This window comes from Anolis carolinensis, chromosome 5, assembly GCF_035594765.1.
Source record: "Anolis carolinensis isolate JA03-04 chromosome 5, rAnoCar3.1.pri, whole genome shotgun sequence".
Classification (NCBI taxonomy): Eukaryota; Metazoa; Chordata; class Lepidosauria; order Squamata; family Dactyloidae; genus Anolis; species Anolis carolinensis.
Window position 1 is genome coordinate 7,691,205 of NC_085845.1, and position 20,677 is coordinate 7,711,881.

The 20,677-nt window shown below is 39.6% G+C and overlaps 1 protein-coding gene across 1 annotated transcript; it reads right to left on the reverse strand.

Moving 5' to 3' along the window:
* Window positions 1–763: 763 nt before the first annotated feature.
* On the reverse strand, window positions 764–18,793 carry LOC134299345 (progonadoliberin-2). The gene is made up of 4 exons (XM_062981966.1): window positions 18,639–18,793; window positions 8,342–8,501; window positions 3,214–3,297; window positions 764–1,044 (listed from the first exon to the last, which is right to left on the reverse strand). Exons 2-4 carry the CDS (start codon window positions 8,483–8,485, stop codon window positions 1,009–1,011), a joined length of 264 nt encoding a protein of 87 aa, XP_062838036.1. The 5' UTR covers window positions 8,486–8,501; window positions 18,639–18,793; the 3' UTR covers window positions 764–1,008.
* Between the last annotated feature and the right edge of the window lie 1,884 nt (window positions 18,794–20,677).

Below are 20,677 nucleotides of genomic sequence, written 5' to 3' on the forward strand. Positions count from 1 at the left end.
CCTGGACTAGTAGGGAGTTGGACTAGAAGTCCCTTGAGATGCCTTCAAATTCTTATCACTCAATGGTCCTATGATTCTATCAGTTCCTGGACTAGTAGGGAGTTGGACTAGAAGTCCCTTGAGATCTCTTCAAATTCTTATCACTCAATGGTCCTATGATTCTATCAGTTCCTGGACTAGTAGGGAGTTGGACTAGAAGTCCCTTGAGATCTCTTCAAATTCTTATCACTCAATGGTCCTATGATTCTATCAGTTCCTGGACTAGTAGGAAGTTGGACTAGAAGTCCCTTGAGATGCCTTCAAATTCTTATCACTCAATGGTCCTATGATTCTATCAGTTCCTGGACTAGTAGGGAGTTGGACTAGAAGTCCCTTGAGATGCCTTCAAATTCTTATCACTTAATGGTCCTATGATTCTATCATCAGTTCCTGGACTAGAGCAGGATAGAAATGATGGAAATAAATAATAATAAATAAATAGTAGGGAGTTGGATGATCCTATGATTCTATGGATTTCTAGGCTAGTAGAGGTTTAGACTACAGATCCCTTCCAACTCTGTGATTCAATGGTTCTGTTTCTACTCTTTACAAAACCAACCTTTTCTCTGTCCCTCCCACATTTTTCTACTTTTTTTCTACTTTATCTCTTAGTATTCTAATCTTTCTTGTGAACCACATCATTATCATCATTATTATAATCATTGGCAATGTGCTTAAACATGTTATAGTTGAGGTATGTAGAATACAAATGCATACAAATGGGTCTATGTAGCAAAATAAAATATTTTATTCAACAATCGCATACATTCAACGGAAATACTATTCTGCTGCTAATATAGTGAAGGTTTACATGCTGAGAAAAAAAGGGATAGAAGCTACTACAGGGTTTATAAAAATGTGCTTGCACATATACAACGTCTACAAAAAAGAGCACATTAAGGTGGCGAGAGGTGGGTGCCACATGTCTTTAGACACATAATAACATTTACCAAAATGCACAAAAGAGAGTCATTTTTTCTTCTGAAGTCTTGCTAGCATGTCAGCCTGTTTAAAGAAAAGATAATATAATGATACACGTGATCGAAATGCCACCATCTATGCCTTTTCCAAGAAAGCCATATTTAAAAACACAAAAATACATTGCCACCTATATATGTGTGTGTGTGTGTGTGTGTGTGTGTGTGTATATATATATATATATATATGGATAATGGAATCACGGCACCGGACAAAACAACTAAACTAAACACCCCACAACCTCGAAAATTGACAGCACAACCTCTCATCCATGCCTCTACGTTCATACAACAAAAAGAAAAGAAAAATAAAGTCCTAGCCACAGCAACGCGTGGCCGGGCACAACTAGTATATATATATATATATATCTCAATGGGTTTTCAAATATTATCTCTGCTGCCACCGTTCATGTGTTCAGGAGCCTTACTTTTATTATGTTGGGACTTGGAGAGAGAGTGAGAGAGACTTTGAATAAGGTGAAACAACAACTGTTTATTTGTCACTTGTGAGGCACATAAGTGTAATGGTTTCAGTAATATATATACAGTACAGATGCTTGGTGGTTACAACAATGGCTTTTGATTATTCTCATTTGAAGATATTCCTTATGCATTAGTTTCTATGAGACTTTGTTCGATATAGTTCCTCAGCCTTTTCCTTCCTATAAAAGGCATTTACTATATTTCTCCTAAAACTGACTTCCAAAACCTACACTTCTTAACTGGACTTCCAAAACCTGACTAACTGCACTTTAAAACCTCCCTGACTCACTGCCTAAGCACTATTCACTATTCACTATTATAATTGTATAATTACTAATAATATTGCAATATAGTCGTATAACAATGATGGGCAACCTTTTGCACTTGGTGTGTCAAAATTCACCAAAAAAAACCCTAGCATGATTTGGGTGGTGTGTCACTTCGAGAAAAAAAACCATAATTTCACAATATATATAGTTTAAATAACAAAAATATATAATTGTAATATATAACTGTATTTAATAAATCAAAAACTATTTACTACCATTATTTCCATGTACAACAATCTATGGTGCCTCTTACAGTTTCCACGCTGATTTCTCTCTATTGTAGTTTCAATGTAGTCATGAATAAAGAATAATAATAATAATAATATAGTAATAATATAATAATATACTACAATAATAATAGAATAATAATAGAATGATATATGTAAGGTGCATAATTCCCATGGAGTAAACAACAAAACCACTGGACCAAATCACACCAAATTTGGCCACAAAAGACATTAGTCATCCGATCAATCTGCATGCGGCAACGGGTCAGCAAAAATGGCTAGGCGTGTCAGTGCTGACACGCGTGTCATAGGTTGGCCATCACTGACTTAGGGTATGTCTACACCAGACTTGGGCAAACTTGGGCAAAGCTTAAGCTGCTGAGAGGGAACAGGAAAGGGCCTGAGGCTGTTAGGAATTGTGGGAGTTGGAATCCAAAACACCTGGAGGGCCCAAGTTTGCATGTGCCTGAACTACACCATGGAAACAATGGATGCGGCAGCGTGTCAGCAAAAATGGCTAGGCGTGTCAGTGCTGACACGCGTGTCATAGGTTGGCCATCACTGGCCTAAGCCAACTCAACTAACTGCTTCCAGCTAACTGAAAAAGAAAGTTCAGTCAGCTCTCTAACTGCCACTTTGGCTCCGCCCACCTCCTGTGGCTCAGCAACTTCTCATTTGTATACAGTCAATCCAGTAGTATCTATGCAAATAGATGCTCGAAGGCTCCTCCCACAAGCTTTGCCACAAATAAGACCCACAAAATGGCTGCCTATCTCCCTGGCCTACAAAATGGACACACGTCAATCCTTCGAGGTGGGACATATACTAACTTACTAAGGTAGGCCAGATCCATTACACCATACAACAGGGCTAGGCAAAACGCTGTAGTCCTGAGAATCCCAGCACTTGCTATTCCAGCTAAGGTGGATGGGATTTGATTGCACCTACACTGTAGAATTAATTCAGTTTGACACTACTTGCCACGTCTCAATGCAATGGCTTCATCCCCCTTGTCACTACACCCCTGTGATGGATGGATAGCATAGTTCTACAATGCTACAATTTGGGGTGGTTCTAGATGTTGAATGGCACGGAGTAAAGGAAAATGGGAGAGATGTTCTTCTGGAGGTCTTCCGAACTAAGCTCCCTGTTACTTACCAGGAGAGTCTTCACGATTTTGTCTCTTGGGATCTTCAGATATGTGCAGTCCTCCCCGTGACACAGTTTGATATCTTCAGAGCCCTGAATTCAGAGAGGAAGAGGAGACCGTGGTCTATGGAGCTGCCTGGCTGGTTTGAGATGCAAAATGTACACGTTTCCTTCTACCTGGGGTCCAGATTCAATTTGGGAGACATTCTCAGCTGTGATGATGGACTGAGTTCAAATCCAAAAGGATGCGGCCAAAAACATTTGAATATTTTAGCTGGAATCGGGCCATCATTTAGCATTTCCATCTTCATGGCTTACATGGAAAATCTCATATCTCCGAATTAACAAGAATTGAGATCCTCAAAAGAAGACCTACAGTAGAGTCTCACTTATCCAACATTCTCTTATCCAAAGTTCTGGATTATCCAACGCAGTCTGCCTTTTAGTAGTCCATGTTTTTGTAGTCAGTGTTTTCAATACATTGCGATGTTTTGGTGCTAAATTCGTAAATACATTAATTACGACATAGTGTTACCGCATATTGAACTGTGAAATTTGTTGTAAAACATGATGTTTTGGTGCTTAATTTGTAAAATCAAAATGTAATTTGATGTTTAATAGGCTTTTCCTTAATCCCTCCTTATTATCCAACATATTCGCTTATCCAACGTTCTGCTGGCCCGTTTATGTTGTTTTACCAATGTGATCCTTCAGGGATGAGGTAACTTCCTCTATCTAGATTGGAATTTTTATTGCCCCAAAAGGCTCGGACCATGCGGCCAGTAGCCATATCTCTTCCTCCTTTGTCTTCACTCTAAGAAGGACACATTTTGCCACTCTCCTGGCAAAATGTAGCTATTCGGATATTCTTCGTTATTTTTACCTGCTTACCTTCCTTAGTGCTAGCTTAGAGAGCTAGTTAGCTCCTAAACCCTTTCTATCCACAATGGATTTCTTTTTACCTCAATAAATGCTTTTTGAACTTTCAAGGAGACTTTGCAATCCTTTGCCATCCTCAGGAACAAAGGCTTCCCCAAACTCACCTCACGCAAGTTTCTGCTGCTTATGAATCATGGTTCTGCCACTCTGCTGTATTTTTGAGGAATTGATGAAGGTGTATTGGGAAAATATAATACTTGTATTGGAAAATATATATATTGAATGTAATCATGTTAAGAAATAGAAATAGGAATATATGTAATCACCAGCAGATTGTGTGTGTAGCCTTAAAAATACACTCTGCTCAGCAAAAGCAAGACCAAAGTTCACTCTGAGTGCCAGGGACATACGTTAAGTGTCAACAAGAATAGATAAGCTAATGGACAAGAGACAAATTAAGGCTTTTTGGGATGTCAAGATAAGTCCTGGCGTCATGAGGGGAGTGCTAATGGGTCTCTGACAGCTAAGATAAGGGGGAACTCCTTAATTAATGAGAACCCCTAAAAGCTGAGATGGGAAATTCCAGAGATAACGCCTAATGGAGGGTTAGAGGTCTTGAAGTAGTCTATATTTTAGGAAAATGCAAAGATGGCTTTTAGTTAAGTGCCCAGTAAGACTTTTTGACACTTTTTTGATGGATAATGCCTAGATGACATAGTAGATGGAGGGGAAAAGGGTATATAAGAACCTGTGATCCTTTGTTCCAGTACCTTCGCTTTCCTGATTACAGGGGAAGGTCTCCTTTTTCTTATTGCTGTATTCTCACTGGCCATTGAGAATAAACGTCATTTTTTTCTACAGCCACTGGAACTCTCTTTGTCTCATTTCCTCAAACCTTTGTCTGCCATTTCAGAATCACCCCCAAAAGAAGATTATTTTTTTAGTCTAACAGCTCATAGATTCCCAACAAGGTGGATAAAGGTCAATAGCGTGACACGGCAGCTAAAAAAGCCAATGTGGTCCTAAGCTGCATCGATAGGAGCATAGTGTGCATATCAAGGGGATGATACCCCGTTCTTCTGCTTTTCTCAGACCTCCTCACCTGGAATAATAACCCTGTGTCCAGTTCTGGGCACCACAGTTCAAGAAGGAGATTGGCCAGCTGGATCCTGTCCAGTGGATGGCGACCAAAATGGCAAAAGGCCTGGAAACCATGAATCCCTATGAGGAGTGCTTTCGGCCGCTGGCCATGTTTAGCCTGGAGAAGAGAAGGTCAAGAGGGGACATGATAGCCATGTTTAAATATTTGAAATGAGGTCGTGTAGAAGACAGAGAGGCAGGATGGCCATCTGTCAGGAGGGCTCAGATTCTCAATTGTACTGAGCAGTGCTTTTGTAAATTTGTGGTAAAGGATGTCAAGGAAGAAGGGGAAAGTTGGAAATAACAACCTCTCAGGCCTCTCACTATTTGATTTATAAATGTATATATATTTACTAACCTGTATTCTATGTGTATGTTGATTTGCCAGTTTGACTTATCTCTTTGGTGTGGGAGGGATTTTACACATGTGATTGTACTGAGCATGTTCAGACTCAGGACTCCATTTTGTATTCAATGTGTGTTTGGTCATAAATGAAAGCAGATGTATGTCTTTTGCATCAGACCTCAATGAAGGTGGATGCATGTACAGTAGAGTCTCACTTATCCAACACTCACTTATCCAACATTCTGGATTATCCAATGCATTTTTGTAGTCAATGTTTTCAATACATCATGATATTTTGGTGCTAAATTCATAAATACAGTAATTACTACGTAGCATTACTGCTGATTGAACTACATTTTCTGTCAAATTTGTTGTATAACATGATGTTTTGGTGCTTAATTTGTAAAATCATAACCTAATTTGATGTTTAATAGGCTTTTCCTTAATCTCTCCTTATTATCCAACATATTTGCTTATCCAACGTTTTGCTGGCCCGTTTACGTTGGATAAGCGAGACTCTACTGTATCTGTTTAGAGACTTCAATGAATGCATGTATGCTTATGGACTTCAGCGAGAACAAGTATACTTAAAGACTATGGACTATTGTTAAAGAACGAAACCCTATGTACTCAACACAGAGAGAAACTATATCCTATCTATAACTGAACTTCAATAAGAAATGTGCCTGTATAGTGAATTAATACAAGAGTAAATAAGTATTTATGAGTAAATAAGATATGCTATTTTTCAAAGAAGTCTTTGTTTTAAACTAAAAGGTTTTTAAAGGGAGTGTATATTTTTGGGGCAAATTACAATTTCAACTTCAAAGAAACAACTATCCTCTGCTAACCAAATATATATTTTTGTAGTGGCATGTCTTTGTCCTTGGCAGCTTAAAGACATGGTTCTTCAGTTTAACAGCTGAGTTACCCGTGTGCCATTATATTAATGCTTATGAATACCACTTGTTCAGAGTTGACTTCTAACAAGGTAATGCATTTTTTTTGACTAGTGGTTTTCAAAAGGCAGTCTCCACATATTCATAGAGACGCACAATTGTCAAAAGGATATGTGCCCATAGGCTGGGTGTAGTGAATGCCTGATGTAATTTAATAACTTTTTAATTGATTCACAATGTATTGTACAATTTTATATATGTGTTTTATTTTAAGCTGCCCTGAGTCCCCTATTGGGTGAGAAGGGCGGGATATAAATATTGTAATAAATAAATAAAAATAGTGATTTTCCAATAGGTTATGTCCATTAGGGAAGGAGGATGAATCAGAAGAGACCTCAAAGGCAAGCCAGTCTAACCCCATCCTATCATATAGGAAACACACAATTAAATCACTCCTGACAGATGGCCATCCAGCCTCTGTTTCAAAACCTCTGAAGAAGGAGACACCACCGGACTCCAGATTCTACTGTCAAATAGTTTATACTATATTTGTGTGGAACCTTATCTGTTGTAGTTTGAATACATTGCTCTGTGTATCTCTGGTGTAGCAGAGGACACACTTGCTCCATCTTTAGTATGAGATCCATTCAAATATTTAAACATGGCTCTTAGTTTTCTTCTCCATATAAAACATAACCATTCCTCATAGGGCTTGGCTTCAGACTGTTTACCATTTTGGATATTTTTGTAATACTATGATATTGTGGTGAAGAGGATAATAACAATGTCCACCTCTGGGCATGGGAAAGGAAAATAGTGCTGCATGTTGGAATCCTCCAAACATTATGGTTATGTGTTGTCGAAGGCTTTCATGGCCGGGATCACAGGGTTGTTATATGTCTTTCGGGCTGTGTGGCCATGTTCCAGAAGTATTCTCTCCTGACGTTTCGCCCACATCTATGGCAGGCATCCTCAGACATTGTGAGGCATAGATAAACTAGGCAAGGAAAGGAAAAAATATATATCTGTGGAGAGTCCACAGATGGGAAGCTGTTAATGTGGGGTTTGTGTATTGGTAGTGTTTAAATGAAATTTGTGTCTAGCATGTATTGCATCATCCAGGAAATGCTATATTGTGTAAAAAGTTAATTTGGTAAGAAGCTGTATTGACCTTGGATATGTGACTGGAGCCAAATAGGAGTGTCCAGACTACAAGTGTGTTTGTATATAGCTGATTGCATCAGATGAGATCTGTTTCTGCCTACTGAGAAGATCTGTGCTGTTTGTCTAGATTGAAAGTCCTGGGTCTATCGTCTGCAAGTCTGTCTGTTTTGTTCAGTAAACTTTGTACATACTTTTTACTTCGTCTCTGATCGTCCCTTCGTTCTGCGCTCCACTGACATCATTCATCTGCTGCTACGCTGTGCGCATTACTCTGACAGAAGCAACACTCTGAGGACAGAGGAGCCCCAAGGACGGCTAATGACTGAACAAAGGATGCCCCACAGGCAAGAGACAAACCTTTCCAATGCTAATTAGGGTGTTTAACTGAAACATTAATGCCGGCTTCCAACTGACAAAAGACTCTTGCCACACCCTGGACTCTCCACAGATATATATATTTTTCCTTTCCTTGCCTAGTTTATCCATACCTCACAACCTCTGAGGATGCCTGCCATAGATGTGGGCGAAACGTCAGGAGAGAATACTTCTGGAACATGGCCATACAGCCCGAAAGACATACAACAACCCAGTATGGTTATGGTTGAGTGGTGCATCCGATGAAACCTCCAAGACTAGCCAGACTTGGAGACTTGCAAGCCCTCCTTGAGATGCTTGGCCTTGGTCTGAAGACCACGTTCAGTGTACGTACCTCTGGGCTCAGTGGTGGAGCCTCAGCCTCTCTCTTCCCTCCTGGGTACCAGCCGTGGGACCAATGCTGGGCTCTGGACAGATGCAGACCGACAGTGAGCAGAAGGCAGACAAAAAGCAAGAAGGTCCTTCTCTGGGATGCCATGGTGTTGTCGAGACGCCTGGAAGGAAAGATGGGGGAAATGGGACAGCTCAGCAAAGGAGTGATGCCTGGGTGACACCTTTCTCCATGCATTACTCGTAACATTATGTCAATATTTATTTATTTATTTATTTACAGTATTTATATTCTGCCCTTCTCACCCCGGGATCTAATTATATACATATAGAGCAAACATTCAATGCCCATATACACATAGAACCGAGACAGAGACAGACGCAGAGGCAATTTAACCTTCTCCTGAGGGGATGTTCGATTCTGGCCACAGGGGGGAGCAGCTGCTTCATCATCCACTGTGACAGCACTTCCTCATTCCAATGTCGTAAAATGTATTTATTTATTTATTTATTTATTGTTTAAACTTATATGCTGCCACTCCCCTAGGGCTCAGGGCGGCTTACTAGAAAGGCTAAAATCTAACAATTTAAAAACATCTTTAAAATATCTTTTTTTTAAAAAAATCTTAAAAACACTCCCCCAGGCCTCGGAGTGGCTTACAAAAACATGCTAAAATCTAATTAAAAAAAATTAGTTAAACTTGCCTCCCCACTTTATAAGTGGTACCTTATTTCCTACTTGATAGATGCAACTATCTTTCGGGTCGCTAGGTCAGCAACGAGCAGGGGCTATTTTTTATTTTTTAATTGACAGGTGCTCACTCCGCCACCGGCTGGCCTCGAACTCATGACCTAGTGGTCAGAGTGATTTATTGTAGCAGGCTGCTCGCCAGCCTGCGCCACAGCCCGGCCAGTATATAGGTGCCAATATATCCATCAACTAGGCATCAAGACAAAGAACATGATGCCAATGGATCGTTCAGAACATCTGTTCCATCTTCCAACACCATCTGAGGCAACATTTGCATTTATGGGAAAATAAAGACTTAAAGGCCACATACAAACATATATTTTTATTATTTATTTATTTGCTACATTTATATCCCGCTCTTCTCACCCTGAAGGGGACTCAGAGCGGCTTACAAATCAAATGAACATGCAATATATTATTAGCATAGCACAATATTAGCATTAAATTACAGTACTATATTGTACTATATCATTATATGGTAATATCATTAGTAATATTACATTTAATATATAATATATAATTAATATTATTATATTGTATTATTAGTAGTATAATATTGTATTCCATTATAATATATAGATGGCCATCTATATTGATGGATTCTCCAGACATGGATTCCTGCCTGCGGGAATCCTTTGTTGGGAGGTTAGCTGGCGATGACTGTTTCTTCTCTGGAATCCCCTGTTTTCTGAGTGTTGCTCTTTGTTTATTGCCCTGATTTTAGAGATTTTTTTAATACTGGTAGCTAACACTTCCCAACAAAGGATTCCCCCAGGCAGGAAGCAGCCAGACTTTGAAGCCACGACAAGACTATTCAATGCTAATCAAGGTGGCCAATTGCAAAATTCATACTTGCTTCCAACAGATAAGAGTTCTTTCTCTCACCTGGACATCATTCCACAGGGATATACTGTATATACTCAAATATAAGCCTAGTTTTTCAGCTCTTTTTTTAAGACTGAAAAAAAAACCCTTCGGCTTATACTCGGGTGAGGGTCCTGGTTGGCTTATATTTGGGTCAGCTGATACTCGAGAATATATGGTACATTTATTATTTTTCTCTATTATTATTGGTATTATTACATTTATTATTTTTCTCTATTATTGTTGCTACTATTACATTTATTTTACTCTATTTTATTATTATTATTAATACAGTACATTTATTATTTCACTCTGATCTTATTATTATTATTATTGCATTTATTATTTTACTCTATTTATTATTACATGTATTATTTTCCTATATTTACTATTATTATTGTATGTATTATTTTACTCTATTATTATTAAAAGGATACATAAGCACATTTACATTGAAGAAGATGAGAATCATGATTTGATCAGAGTTGGACAGTCTTTATCTTAAATTAGAGCTTGATGTAAATATTCAAAAACATTTAACCTATTGATGCCTCAATTAATGTAATTTTATTGGAATCTATTTTTATTTCTGAAATTTACCACCCTCGGCTTATACTGGAGTCAATGTTTTCCCAGTTTTTTGTGGTAAAATTAGGCGCCTCGGCTTATATTTGGGTCGGCTTATACTTGAGTATATACGGTATATATCACTTGCCTAGTTTCCAACAGATCTCACAACCTCTAAGGATACCTGTCTTAGATGTGAGCGAAACGTCAGGAGAGAATGCTTCTGGAACATGGCCAGACAACCCGGAAAACTCATAGTAACCCAGTGCTTCTGGCCATGAAAGCTTTCGACAACACAATATACATGTAAATATTTATTTTAATTATCTATCATTCATGTAGGATCTACTCATAATAAATCTTCTTATATAAATGTACTAGCTGTGCCCGGCCACGCGTTGCTGTGGCAAAGTGGTGGTGGTATTGGTTAAAAATTGTTGTGTAATTTTTATTTGACGTTATTTGCATTTTTTATTAATTTTATTGTAAGTTATATTTTTATTTATTATATGTTATTATTTTCTTGTATTATTTTTAGTTATTTTCTGTTATTATAGTATTTTATTGTATTAATTTTTAGTGTTATTTATTATTTTTTATTGGGTTGCTAGGAGACCAAGTTGGAGAAGCTTAGCCTTCTAACTGGCAGCAATTGGATAAAAGCAATTATTCCTCTCCCTCTAATTAGGACTTTATTTTTCTTTTCTTTTTGTTGTATCAACCTAGAGGTGTGGATGATGGGTTGTGTTGTCAAATTTCGAGGTTGGGGGGTGTGAAGACTTGACGTGGCAGAGAATGGAATCCCTTCAGATCCCACCGCTGCCACCAATTATGTGAAGACTTGACGTGGCAGAGAATGGAATCCCTTCAGATCCCACCGCTGCCACCAATTTATGTGAAGACTTGACGTGGCAGAGAATGGAATCCCTTCAGATCCCACCGCTGCCACCAATTTATGTGAAGACTTGACGTGGCAGAGAATGGAATCCCTTCAGATCCCACCGCTGCCACCAATTATGTGAAGACTTGACGTGGCAGAGAATGGAATCCCTTCAGATCCCACCGCTGCCACCAATTTATGTGAAGACTTGACGTGGCAGAGAATGGAATCCCTTCAGATCCCACCGCTGCCACCAATTTATGTGAAGACTTGACGTGGCAGAGAATGGAATCCCTTCAGATCCCACCGCTGCCACCAATTATGTGAAGACTTGACGTGGCAGAGAATGGAATCCCTTCAGATCCCACCGCTGCCACCAATTTATGTGAAGACTTGACGTGGCAGAGAATGGAATCCCTTCAGATCCCACCGCTGCCACCAATTATGTGAAGACTTGACGTGGCAGAGAATGGAATCCCTTCAGATCCCACCGCTGCCACCAATTATGTGAAGACTTGATGTGATGACAGGGATGGAACCTTTTTGGATCCCACCGCTGCCACCAAAATGCCACTCTCCCGGGTAAATCCGAAAACATGACTTTATACTTAGCCAAGATTCCTTTAACCTCTCTTTGTTGTGATGGAGATAAGTCTGAATTTATGGTTACTTTATCCAAGTTTCTATGTATCTCCCTATCACCTTCCCAAAATGAAAAAGGACCTGTATCTTCCTCTGATACTATACAGTAAACATTTGCTGACCTATTTACATACGGCTTAATCATATTTACATGCACCCATTTCTCAATCCCCAATCGTTCATCTAGGATGTCACAGTTCACATGGTTCTGCTTCCTGATGATCCTCCACGGTCCAGTCCAGTCTATCTGTAGTTTGTTGTTCTTGTTGGGTGTTAAAAACAGGACCTCATCTCCGACGTTGAAGTCTCGGGGTCTCGACGTTGCGTCGTACCGGGTCTTTTGTTGCTCCTGGGCCGCCATAAGATGTTCCTGGGCGATGTCCCTGGCCATCTTTAATGTTGACTGAAGATCTTTGATGTAGTTGTCGACAGGAACAGGATCTGGTGTAGGGCTTGCTTCCCAGTGCTCTCTGATCAAATCAAGGGGTCCACGAGCCTTCCTTCTGAATAACAATTCAAAAGGCGAGTAACCAGTGCTGTCCTGTGGGACTGATCGATATGCGAATAACAGCTGCTGCAACTTGGTGTCCCAGTCGTGGGGTCTCTGCTGGCTATAGGCCTTGATATGTTGATACATGCCAGGCCAGAAAAAGTTCTTGCTGATCCTTTGGGTGGTTTTTCTAACCCCCAATTGCCCTCCTTGTGGATTGTCATGGGCCACATCTAACAGTTGTTTCCTGTAGTTTACAGGTACCACTATTTGGGTACGTGTTTCTGGCTTATTCAAAGTCTTATGGCTTGTACTTTTCCTGTACAAAACTCCCTCCTTAAGTACGAACTTAGGAGTTTTACTTTCTTCTGTTCCTGTGGCGCTCTGAGCTTGCAAGAACAAAGGTTGTAATGTTTCATCTGCTAGCTGCTCTCGCAGTATCTCTTGTTTTCCCTCCATTCCGCTGACCAACTCAATGATGCTCGAACTAGACTCAGGAAGTTGCTCTGAGCTAGCTTGGATGGTCAAACACTTGGCTTTTGGAGTGTGGACCTCCATGTTGCCTTCATGTTTATCAGCTTCTTTCTGCCAATTCCTAACTTTTCCATTTAAATCATTCCCAATCAAACATCTGTATGGGATATCCGCGCAGACAGCGAAGTCCCATAATCCTTCCCAGCCTTTGTACTTGATGGGTAAGGATACTACAGGGGTTGGTATCGACGGGCCTATCCCCTTTAAATTTATCTCTGAAGAAGGATGTTGGTATCTCTGTGGGACCACTTCAGGACGTATAATACAGACATCCGACCCAGTGTCTCTCCATCCCTGCGTGTGTATCTCATCTATGATAATAGATTCTAAATAGTCTTCAGAGATTTCTCTTGAAAGGATAAATAAACATTGTTTTTCTTTTGGCCTCGCATCAGGGCTTCTAGACTTAACTTCAGGTTCCACTTCTTGTTCTATTGGAGCTCTATTTACAAAGAAAGTAGACCTGTCTTTCTTGATTAAGTTACATTGATATCTAAGATGCCCTGGCCTTCCACAATGGTAACATTTTATCTTTTCCTCAGGCCTGGCTTGGCCTGCAACTGCCTCATGCTTCCTATAGGCGGTGTTTTCTCCTGAACCTCCCCTTTGCATCTGTGTGCGTGCGTGAGGGTAAAACGTCGGCTTTAGAGGTTTTTTCTCTTTTGGTTCTTCCTCCTTCCTAAAGCCTTCTTTCAAGGTAATTAGCTGGTCAATCATCACTGCAGCTTCGTTGGCTGTCTTTGGGTTTCGGTCTTGAATTAGCCATCTGTATTCTGAGGGAACTAGGTGAAAGAGCTGCTCCAGCTTCAATAGTTCCTTAAGTTGCAGAAAGGAATCTACTTCAGAAGTCCTCACCCAGCTGTCAAAGTATTGAGCTTGCTTTGAAGCAACTTGCGCAAAACTTTGGTGTCTGTCCCTCTTTAAAGTTCTGAACTTTAATCTGTAAAATTCAGGCGTCAACTGAAACTTTTGTTGTACCTGCAGTTTAAACATCTTATAATCTCTGTGAGTGTCTTCAGCCATATCACTATATATCTCCAGAAGCTTTCCACTAATTTGTGGCCTCAGATATAACATCCATTTGTCTTCACTCACTTCAAAATCTTTACAGCACCTTTCAAAGGATATAAGGAACTTTTCTATATCATCTTCCTTGTTATATCTGGGAAACCTTTTTAAAATTACATCAGGTGCTTCAGCTCTCAAATCCCCTTCTTGGGTATCAGCATGAGGTTGAGAGTGTGTCAATCTTTGCTTCTCCAAATCTATTTCCATTCTCCTCAACTCTAATTCTTTATCCTTCTGCAGTTGCCATCGTTTTTCCTCCCATTCTCTCTCTCTTTGCTTCTCCTCCAATTCAGTCTGCCTGACTCTCTCTCTCTCCTCAATCTCTAGTTTCTTCATCTCTAATTGATACTTGAGAGACATTTCAGACAAGGTTACTTGTTCTGAATCTGAGGAAGAAAGCTCTCCTGCCTCCTCTGCCAACTTTTTCTGTTTCCTGGTGGCCATTTCCAGACAAGTTTTACCTCAGCCCTTTTACCTAAAGCTGATCTCCGGCACCAAACTGACTTTTGCCACACGAATTTCAGGCACTGAATCAGTTTTTGTTACACGTATCTCAGGCACTGAATCAGTCTTTGTTACACGTATCTTAGGCACTGAATTAGTCTTTGTTACACGTATCCCACCGCTGCCACCAATTTATGTGAAGACTTGACGTGGCAGAGAATTGAATCCCTTCAGATCCCACCGCTGCCACCAATTATGTGAAGACTTGATGTGATGACAGGGATGGAACCTTTTTGGATCCCACCGCTGCCACCAAAATGCGAAGGGTTCAACTTCTACTTCTATGTATCCTACTTTTCAATGTTGTCGCTGCCACCACCTTTGAAAGATGCTTTGCTCAAATAATAAGCAACATTTGAAGAAACAGTAACTTGTTTATTTATAGTACAAAGCTTGATGGTTGTAAGAATGTTATAACTTAAGTTGAACGATGTTACTTCTGTACAGTAAGTGTTGCAAGACTTTTCAATCGTTTCACTGAGCTTAGTATGGTATTAGCTTTATAAGACTTGTTTCTTTCAGTTAGGAATACTGTCTTTCTTGAACTTAATTGATCTGTACCCGATCAAACTTGGACTGGGGAGTTTAACTGGTTAACCCTAGTCCTTCTATGACTTAGGGATGTAACCTCAGCTCTTTAGTTATTCCTACTAAAGGCTCAGCAACTTTAATTTTAGCCCTTCTCCGCTAAAACTCTCTAGCTGCTCAACTTCCTCCCACAATCTCTTTATTTCGATCACACTCCTTTCCCACTGAATAGAACCAACTGCTCTGCTCAACCGACAAACTCCAACTGCCAAATTCCAACTGCTAAATTTTGAATTCTAAGGCTTCCACCAGCAAGGTGAAGCCACGCCCCTTTTCCTGGCCATGCCTTAGAGGCTCCCAGCTTCTGTATAAGAATAGCTGAAATATATAACCTTAAACAGTCAACCTAAACATAGCAATCATGAATAAAACACAATGATCATGACATCTTTACAGGGGGGCCTGTAGTTTTGTTGTTTTGTGGGTCGCCGTGATGCCATCACTCTTTTTTATATATATAGATATATCTATTGTACAGCATTTCTCAATCTGGGGGTCGAGACCCGTGGGGAGGATTGCTGGAAGGGTTCAAAAGGGTCACCAAAGACCAGTATTTCCCATTGATCATGGAGGTTCTGTGTGCCAAGTTTGGTTCAATTCCATCGCTGGCGGAGCTCAGAATGCTCTTTGATTGTAGGTGAACTATAAATCCCAGCAACTACAACTCCCAAATGCCAAGGACTATTTTCCCCAAACTCCACCAGTGTTCAAATTTGGGCATATTGAGTATTTGTGCCAAGTTAGGTCCAGATCCATCATTGTTTGAGTCCACAGTGCTCTCTGGATGTAGGTGAACTACAACTCCCAAACTCAAGATCAATGCCCACCAAACCCTTCCATTATTTTTTGTTGATCATGGGACTTCTGTGTGTTATGTTTGGTTCAATTCCATCGCTGGCGGAGTTCAGAATGCTCTTTGATTGTAGTTGAACTATAAATCCCAGCAACTACAACTTCCAAATGACAAAAACAATCCTCCCCCACGCCACCAGTATTCAGATTTGTGCCAAATTTGTTCCAGTGAATGAAAATACATCCTGCATATCAGATATTTACGTTAGGAATCATAACAGTAGCAAATGAAGGTTGGGAGCTAAACCTAAAGTATCACCCATCTTGAAGTTATACATTTATTAGAAGTATTATCAACTTTTTTTTTGCTCTTAGATATACAAGTTATATAGTTTATACACATGTATTATTTCATATTACTTTTAGTTCACATTTTATATACATTACTAGCTGTGCCCGGCCACGCGTTGCTGTGGCGTTGTCTGGTGGTGTTGGTGAGAAATTGTTGAGGTAGTGGTGGTATTGAATGTCTGTTGTATGGTTGTCTTTATGTTTAGTATGCACACTGAAGTGGATTATATGGCAGTGTGGAGTCAAGATAATCCAGTTCAAAGCAGATAATATAAGATTCTAAATGGGTTATATAGCTGTTTTGAAGGGCCTTGAGTCTACACTGCCATATAATCCAGTTAAAGTCTGATAATCTGTGGAAGAGGCCTAAGTGAGGCCTAACTGCCTGTCCCCTGGGCTGAGTAGGTTGCTAGGAGACCAAGTGGGTGGAGCTTAGCCTTCTAACTGGCAGCAATTGGATAAAAACTATTATTCCTCTCCCTGTAATTAGGACTTTATTTTTCTTTTCTTTTTGTTGTATCAACCTAGAGGCGTGGATGATGGGTTGTGTTGTCAAATTTTGAGGTTGGGGGGCCTGTAGTTTTGTTGTTTTGTGGGTCGCCGTGATGCCATCACTCATTTATATATATAGATATTGACTTGAGCATCTATGATTTACCAAATCACAGTGGATACCAAGGAACCAATAAGTCTATATCTATACCTCTATAATTGCTTTGGGGACTCCGAATCCTATGCTCCACTGACTCCCTTTTATCAGAGTGATAACAATAGAGTCTCACTTATCCAACATTCGCTTATCCAACATTCTGGATTATCCAACACAGTCTGCCTCCCGCCCGGATTCACATCTGTTTCTCTAGGCAGCAAGGACTGAACTTTTTACAGATTTAACTTCCAACAACATTGTTACTATAAGTTCATTTTATGCAATTCTATCCTTATTTGTAGTCAAATAGTAGCCAATGATTTTGTATTCCATGTTTTCAATACATTGTAATGTTTTGGTGCTAAATTCTTAAATACAGCAATTACTACATAAAGTTACTGTGTATTCAACTGCTTTAATGTTGATTTATTGTAAAACATGATGTTTTGGTGCTTAATTTGTAAAATCATAACGTAATTTGACGTTTAATAGGCTTTTCCTTAACCCCTCCTTATTATCCAACATTTTCACTTATCCAACGTTCTGCCGGCCGTTTATGTTGGATAAGTGAGACTCTACTGTACTACTTTTTAAAAAAAAGAGAGACCTTTTCTCCCTTGCAATCATTAAACAAACCTCCTTGAGCTGAATCCCTGTGTAAAAACATTTTAAATAACACTATGCACTGGCTAGAAATAATTACAGTAGAGTCTCACGTATCCAACACTCACTTATCCAATGTTCTGGATTATCCAATGCATTTTTGTAGTCAATGTTTTCAATACATTGTGAGATTTTGGTGCTAAATTCGTAAATATGTAATTACTACATAGCATTACTATGTATTGAACTATGTTCAAATTTGTTGTATAACATGTTTTGGTGCTTAATTTGTAAAATCATAACCTAATTTGATGTTTAATAGGCTTTTTTTCATCCCTCCTTATCATCATCATCATCATCATCATCATCATCATCATCATCATCATCATCATCATATTACAGTAGAGTCTCAATTATCCAAGCTAAACGGGATGGCAGAACCTTGGATAAGCGAATATCTTGGATAATAAGGAGGGATTAAGGAAAGGCCTATTAAACATCAAATTAGGTTATGATTTTACAAATTCAGCACCAAAACATCATGTTATACAACAAATTTGACAGAAAAAGTAGTTCAATACGCAGTAATGTTATGTTGCAATTGCTGTATTTACGAATTTAGCACCAAAATATCACAATATATTGGAAACATTGACTACAAAAATGGCTTGGATAATCCAAAAACTTGGATAAGTGAGGCTTGGATAAGTGAGACTCTACTGTAACACTATGCACTGTCTAGAAATAATTAATAGCATGAGATTATCGCAGCAAACTGTAGCCCACAATGAACTTAACGTGGCCACTGATGGCAAACAACCTGTGAAAGAAGTTGTTAATTCATTTCATGAATGGTTGAGAAAATATGCAGTTAGTTTAAATTACTCCAACTAGAACAAGTTTGACCCAGGACCCTAACACTGCCTCTGAGTTACCATCATATGAGGCATCCTTGCAATCTGCATCTTTTGAATGCATTCCCTTCCACGATAATTTTTACAATGAAAAATCTACTCACCTCGATGGAGTTTCTTTGCTCTTCTTCTTCCGTCCGGACTTCCACGCTGATGCTCAAGCCGGTTGCTCGGGCTATTTATGCTACTCCTTGGATGCTTCGGTGCAAGCAACTGGTTGCCCAATTGGCTGAGGATGCATGCTGACGTTTTCTGATCTATCGCATTATAGGGATGGCAACTACAGCCCCACAAGTTACATATAAGCCTCCCTCCCATCAGAATGAAAACATGCTATGCAATGTTCCACAATCTGTCCTCTGATCCTCTGGCTGGCATTAAAACTTAGGAACTCGTCAGTGAAAAGTTCCCAGATCCATTATTCTGCATGACTTTTGGAGAAAAGGAAGCAGCTTAGAGAGCTGGCTATGTTTAGCCTGAAAAAGAGAGGGTTAGGATAGTGCATACTATCATACAGCCCGGAATACATAAAACAACCATGCTATCCATGCTTAAACATTTGAAAGAATATCCTATTGAGCTTGTTTTCTGTTGCTCCAGAGACAAAGACACAGAGCGATGGCTTCAAGTTGCAGGAAAGGAGATTCCACTTAAACATCAGGAAAAAAAAAATCCTGATCATAAGAGCTATTCTCTAGAGATTGTTAAACACATAGCCATTTAGGTTGCTGTGAGTTTTGTAGGCTGTATGGCCATGTATATTTTAATTTACAATGTATTTTAATAGTTTTAACTGTTTTATGTGCTGTTTTATATTGATTTGTATGGGCATCTAATGGTTGCCACTGTTGTAAGCCGCCCTGAGTCCCTTCGGGTGAGAAGGGCGGGATATAAATGTGATAAATAAATAAATAAATAAATGTTCCAGAAGCATTCTCTCCTGACGTTTTGCCCATACCTATGGCAGACATCCTCAGAGGTTGTGAGGTCTGTTGGAAATTAGGCAAGTGGGGTTAATATATCCGTGAACAGGGGAATTCAAGAGAGGAAACCATTGTGGCCAGCTAGCACCTCCCAACAAAGGATTCCCCCCAGCAGGAAGCAGCCAGGCCTTGCAGTTTCAGCCATTCAATGCTGAACAAGCTGGCCAATTGCAATATTCATACTTGCCTCCAACAAAAAAGGGTTCTTTCTCCCACCCTGGACATTATTCCATAGATATATAAACCCTACTTGCTTAGTCTCCAACAGACCTCACAACTTCTGGGGATGCCTGTCATAGATGTGGGCGAAACGTCAGGAGAGAATGCTTCTTGAACATGGTCATGCAGCCCAGAAAACTCACAGCAACCCAGTGATTCCGGCCATGAAAGCCTTCGACAACAAGTCTAATTTTTGCCTTATCCTATGCACTCTCCCCTTCCCCAGGTCACACATGTTTACATGTTTTTTTAAACCAATCCTTATAGTGATAAATTTTATATTTAGTTCCCTGTACTTTGATTATCTCAATAATTACAGTGCATACCAGAAATGCTATAAGGTCTTTATTTGGTCGATACTCTTTTTTTCCTTCAAATTAAGGGGTAAACAATAATGCCCATCTGAAGTGGTTTTTTCTTCCTATTTTTTTTGGTTTATCCAAGTCAAGACCTCTTCCCAAAACATTTGTATCCTTGGACATGACAGTCACCTATGGCTCCAATTTCTTAATGCTTCCCAGATGGTTGAACACTTTGGGGATTTGATACTTGACTTGTTGAATAAACAGGCAATCACCTTTGTTAGCATTAAATGGCTTTCCCAGCCTCACATCCTGGCCTGGGGACATCCTTTGTTCAGAGTCATTTGCTGCCCCTGATTGATTCCTGTCTGGATTTCTTCTGTTTTCAGAGTGCTGCTCCTTATTTACTGTTCTGATTTTGGAGTTGCTTTTTTTTAAATACTGGTAGCCAGATTTTGTTCATTTTCATAGTTTCCTCCTTTCTGTTGAAGTTGTCCATATGCTTGTGGATTTCAATGGCTTCTCTGTGTAGTCTGACATGATAGTTGTTGGAGTTGTTGAACAAAGTCTAAAGTTTAGGACAGAGGCCAGGTCAATGACCTTGGAGGACCTCTGATCTAGATGATCTCATAAGACAAT

Excerpts from the sequence above, each read along its gene's own strand:
- LOC134299345 (XM_062981966.1), bottom strand. The coding sequence starts at position 8,485 with ATGGCATCCCAGAGAAGGACCTTCTTGCTTTTTGTCTGCCTTCTGCTC. Across the intron at positions 3,298-8,341 it reads CTCCACCACTGAGCCCAGAG|GGCTCTGAAGATATCAAACT; the intron begins GTACGTACACTG and ends CTCTGAATTCAG. Across the intron at positions 1,045-3,213 it reads AAATCGTGAAGACTCTCCTG|GCTGACATGCTAGCAAGACT; the intron begins GTAAGTAACAGG and ends TTCTTTAAACAG.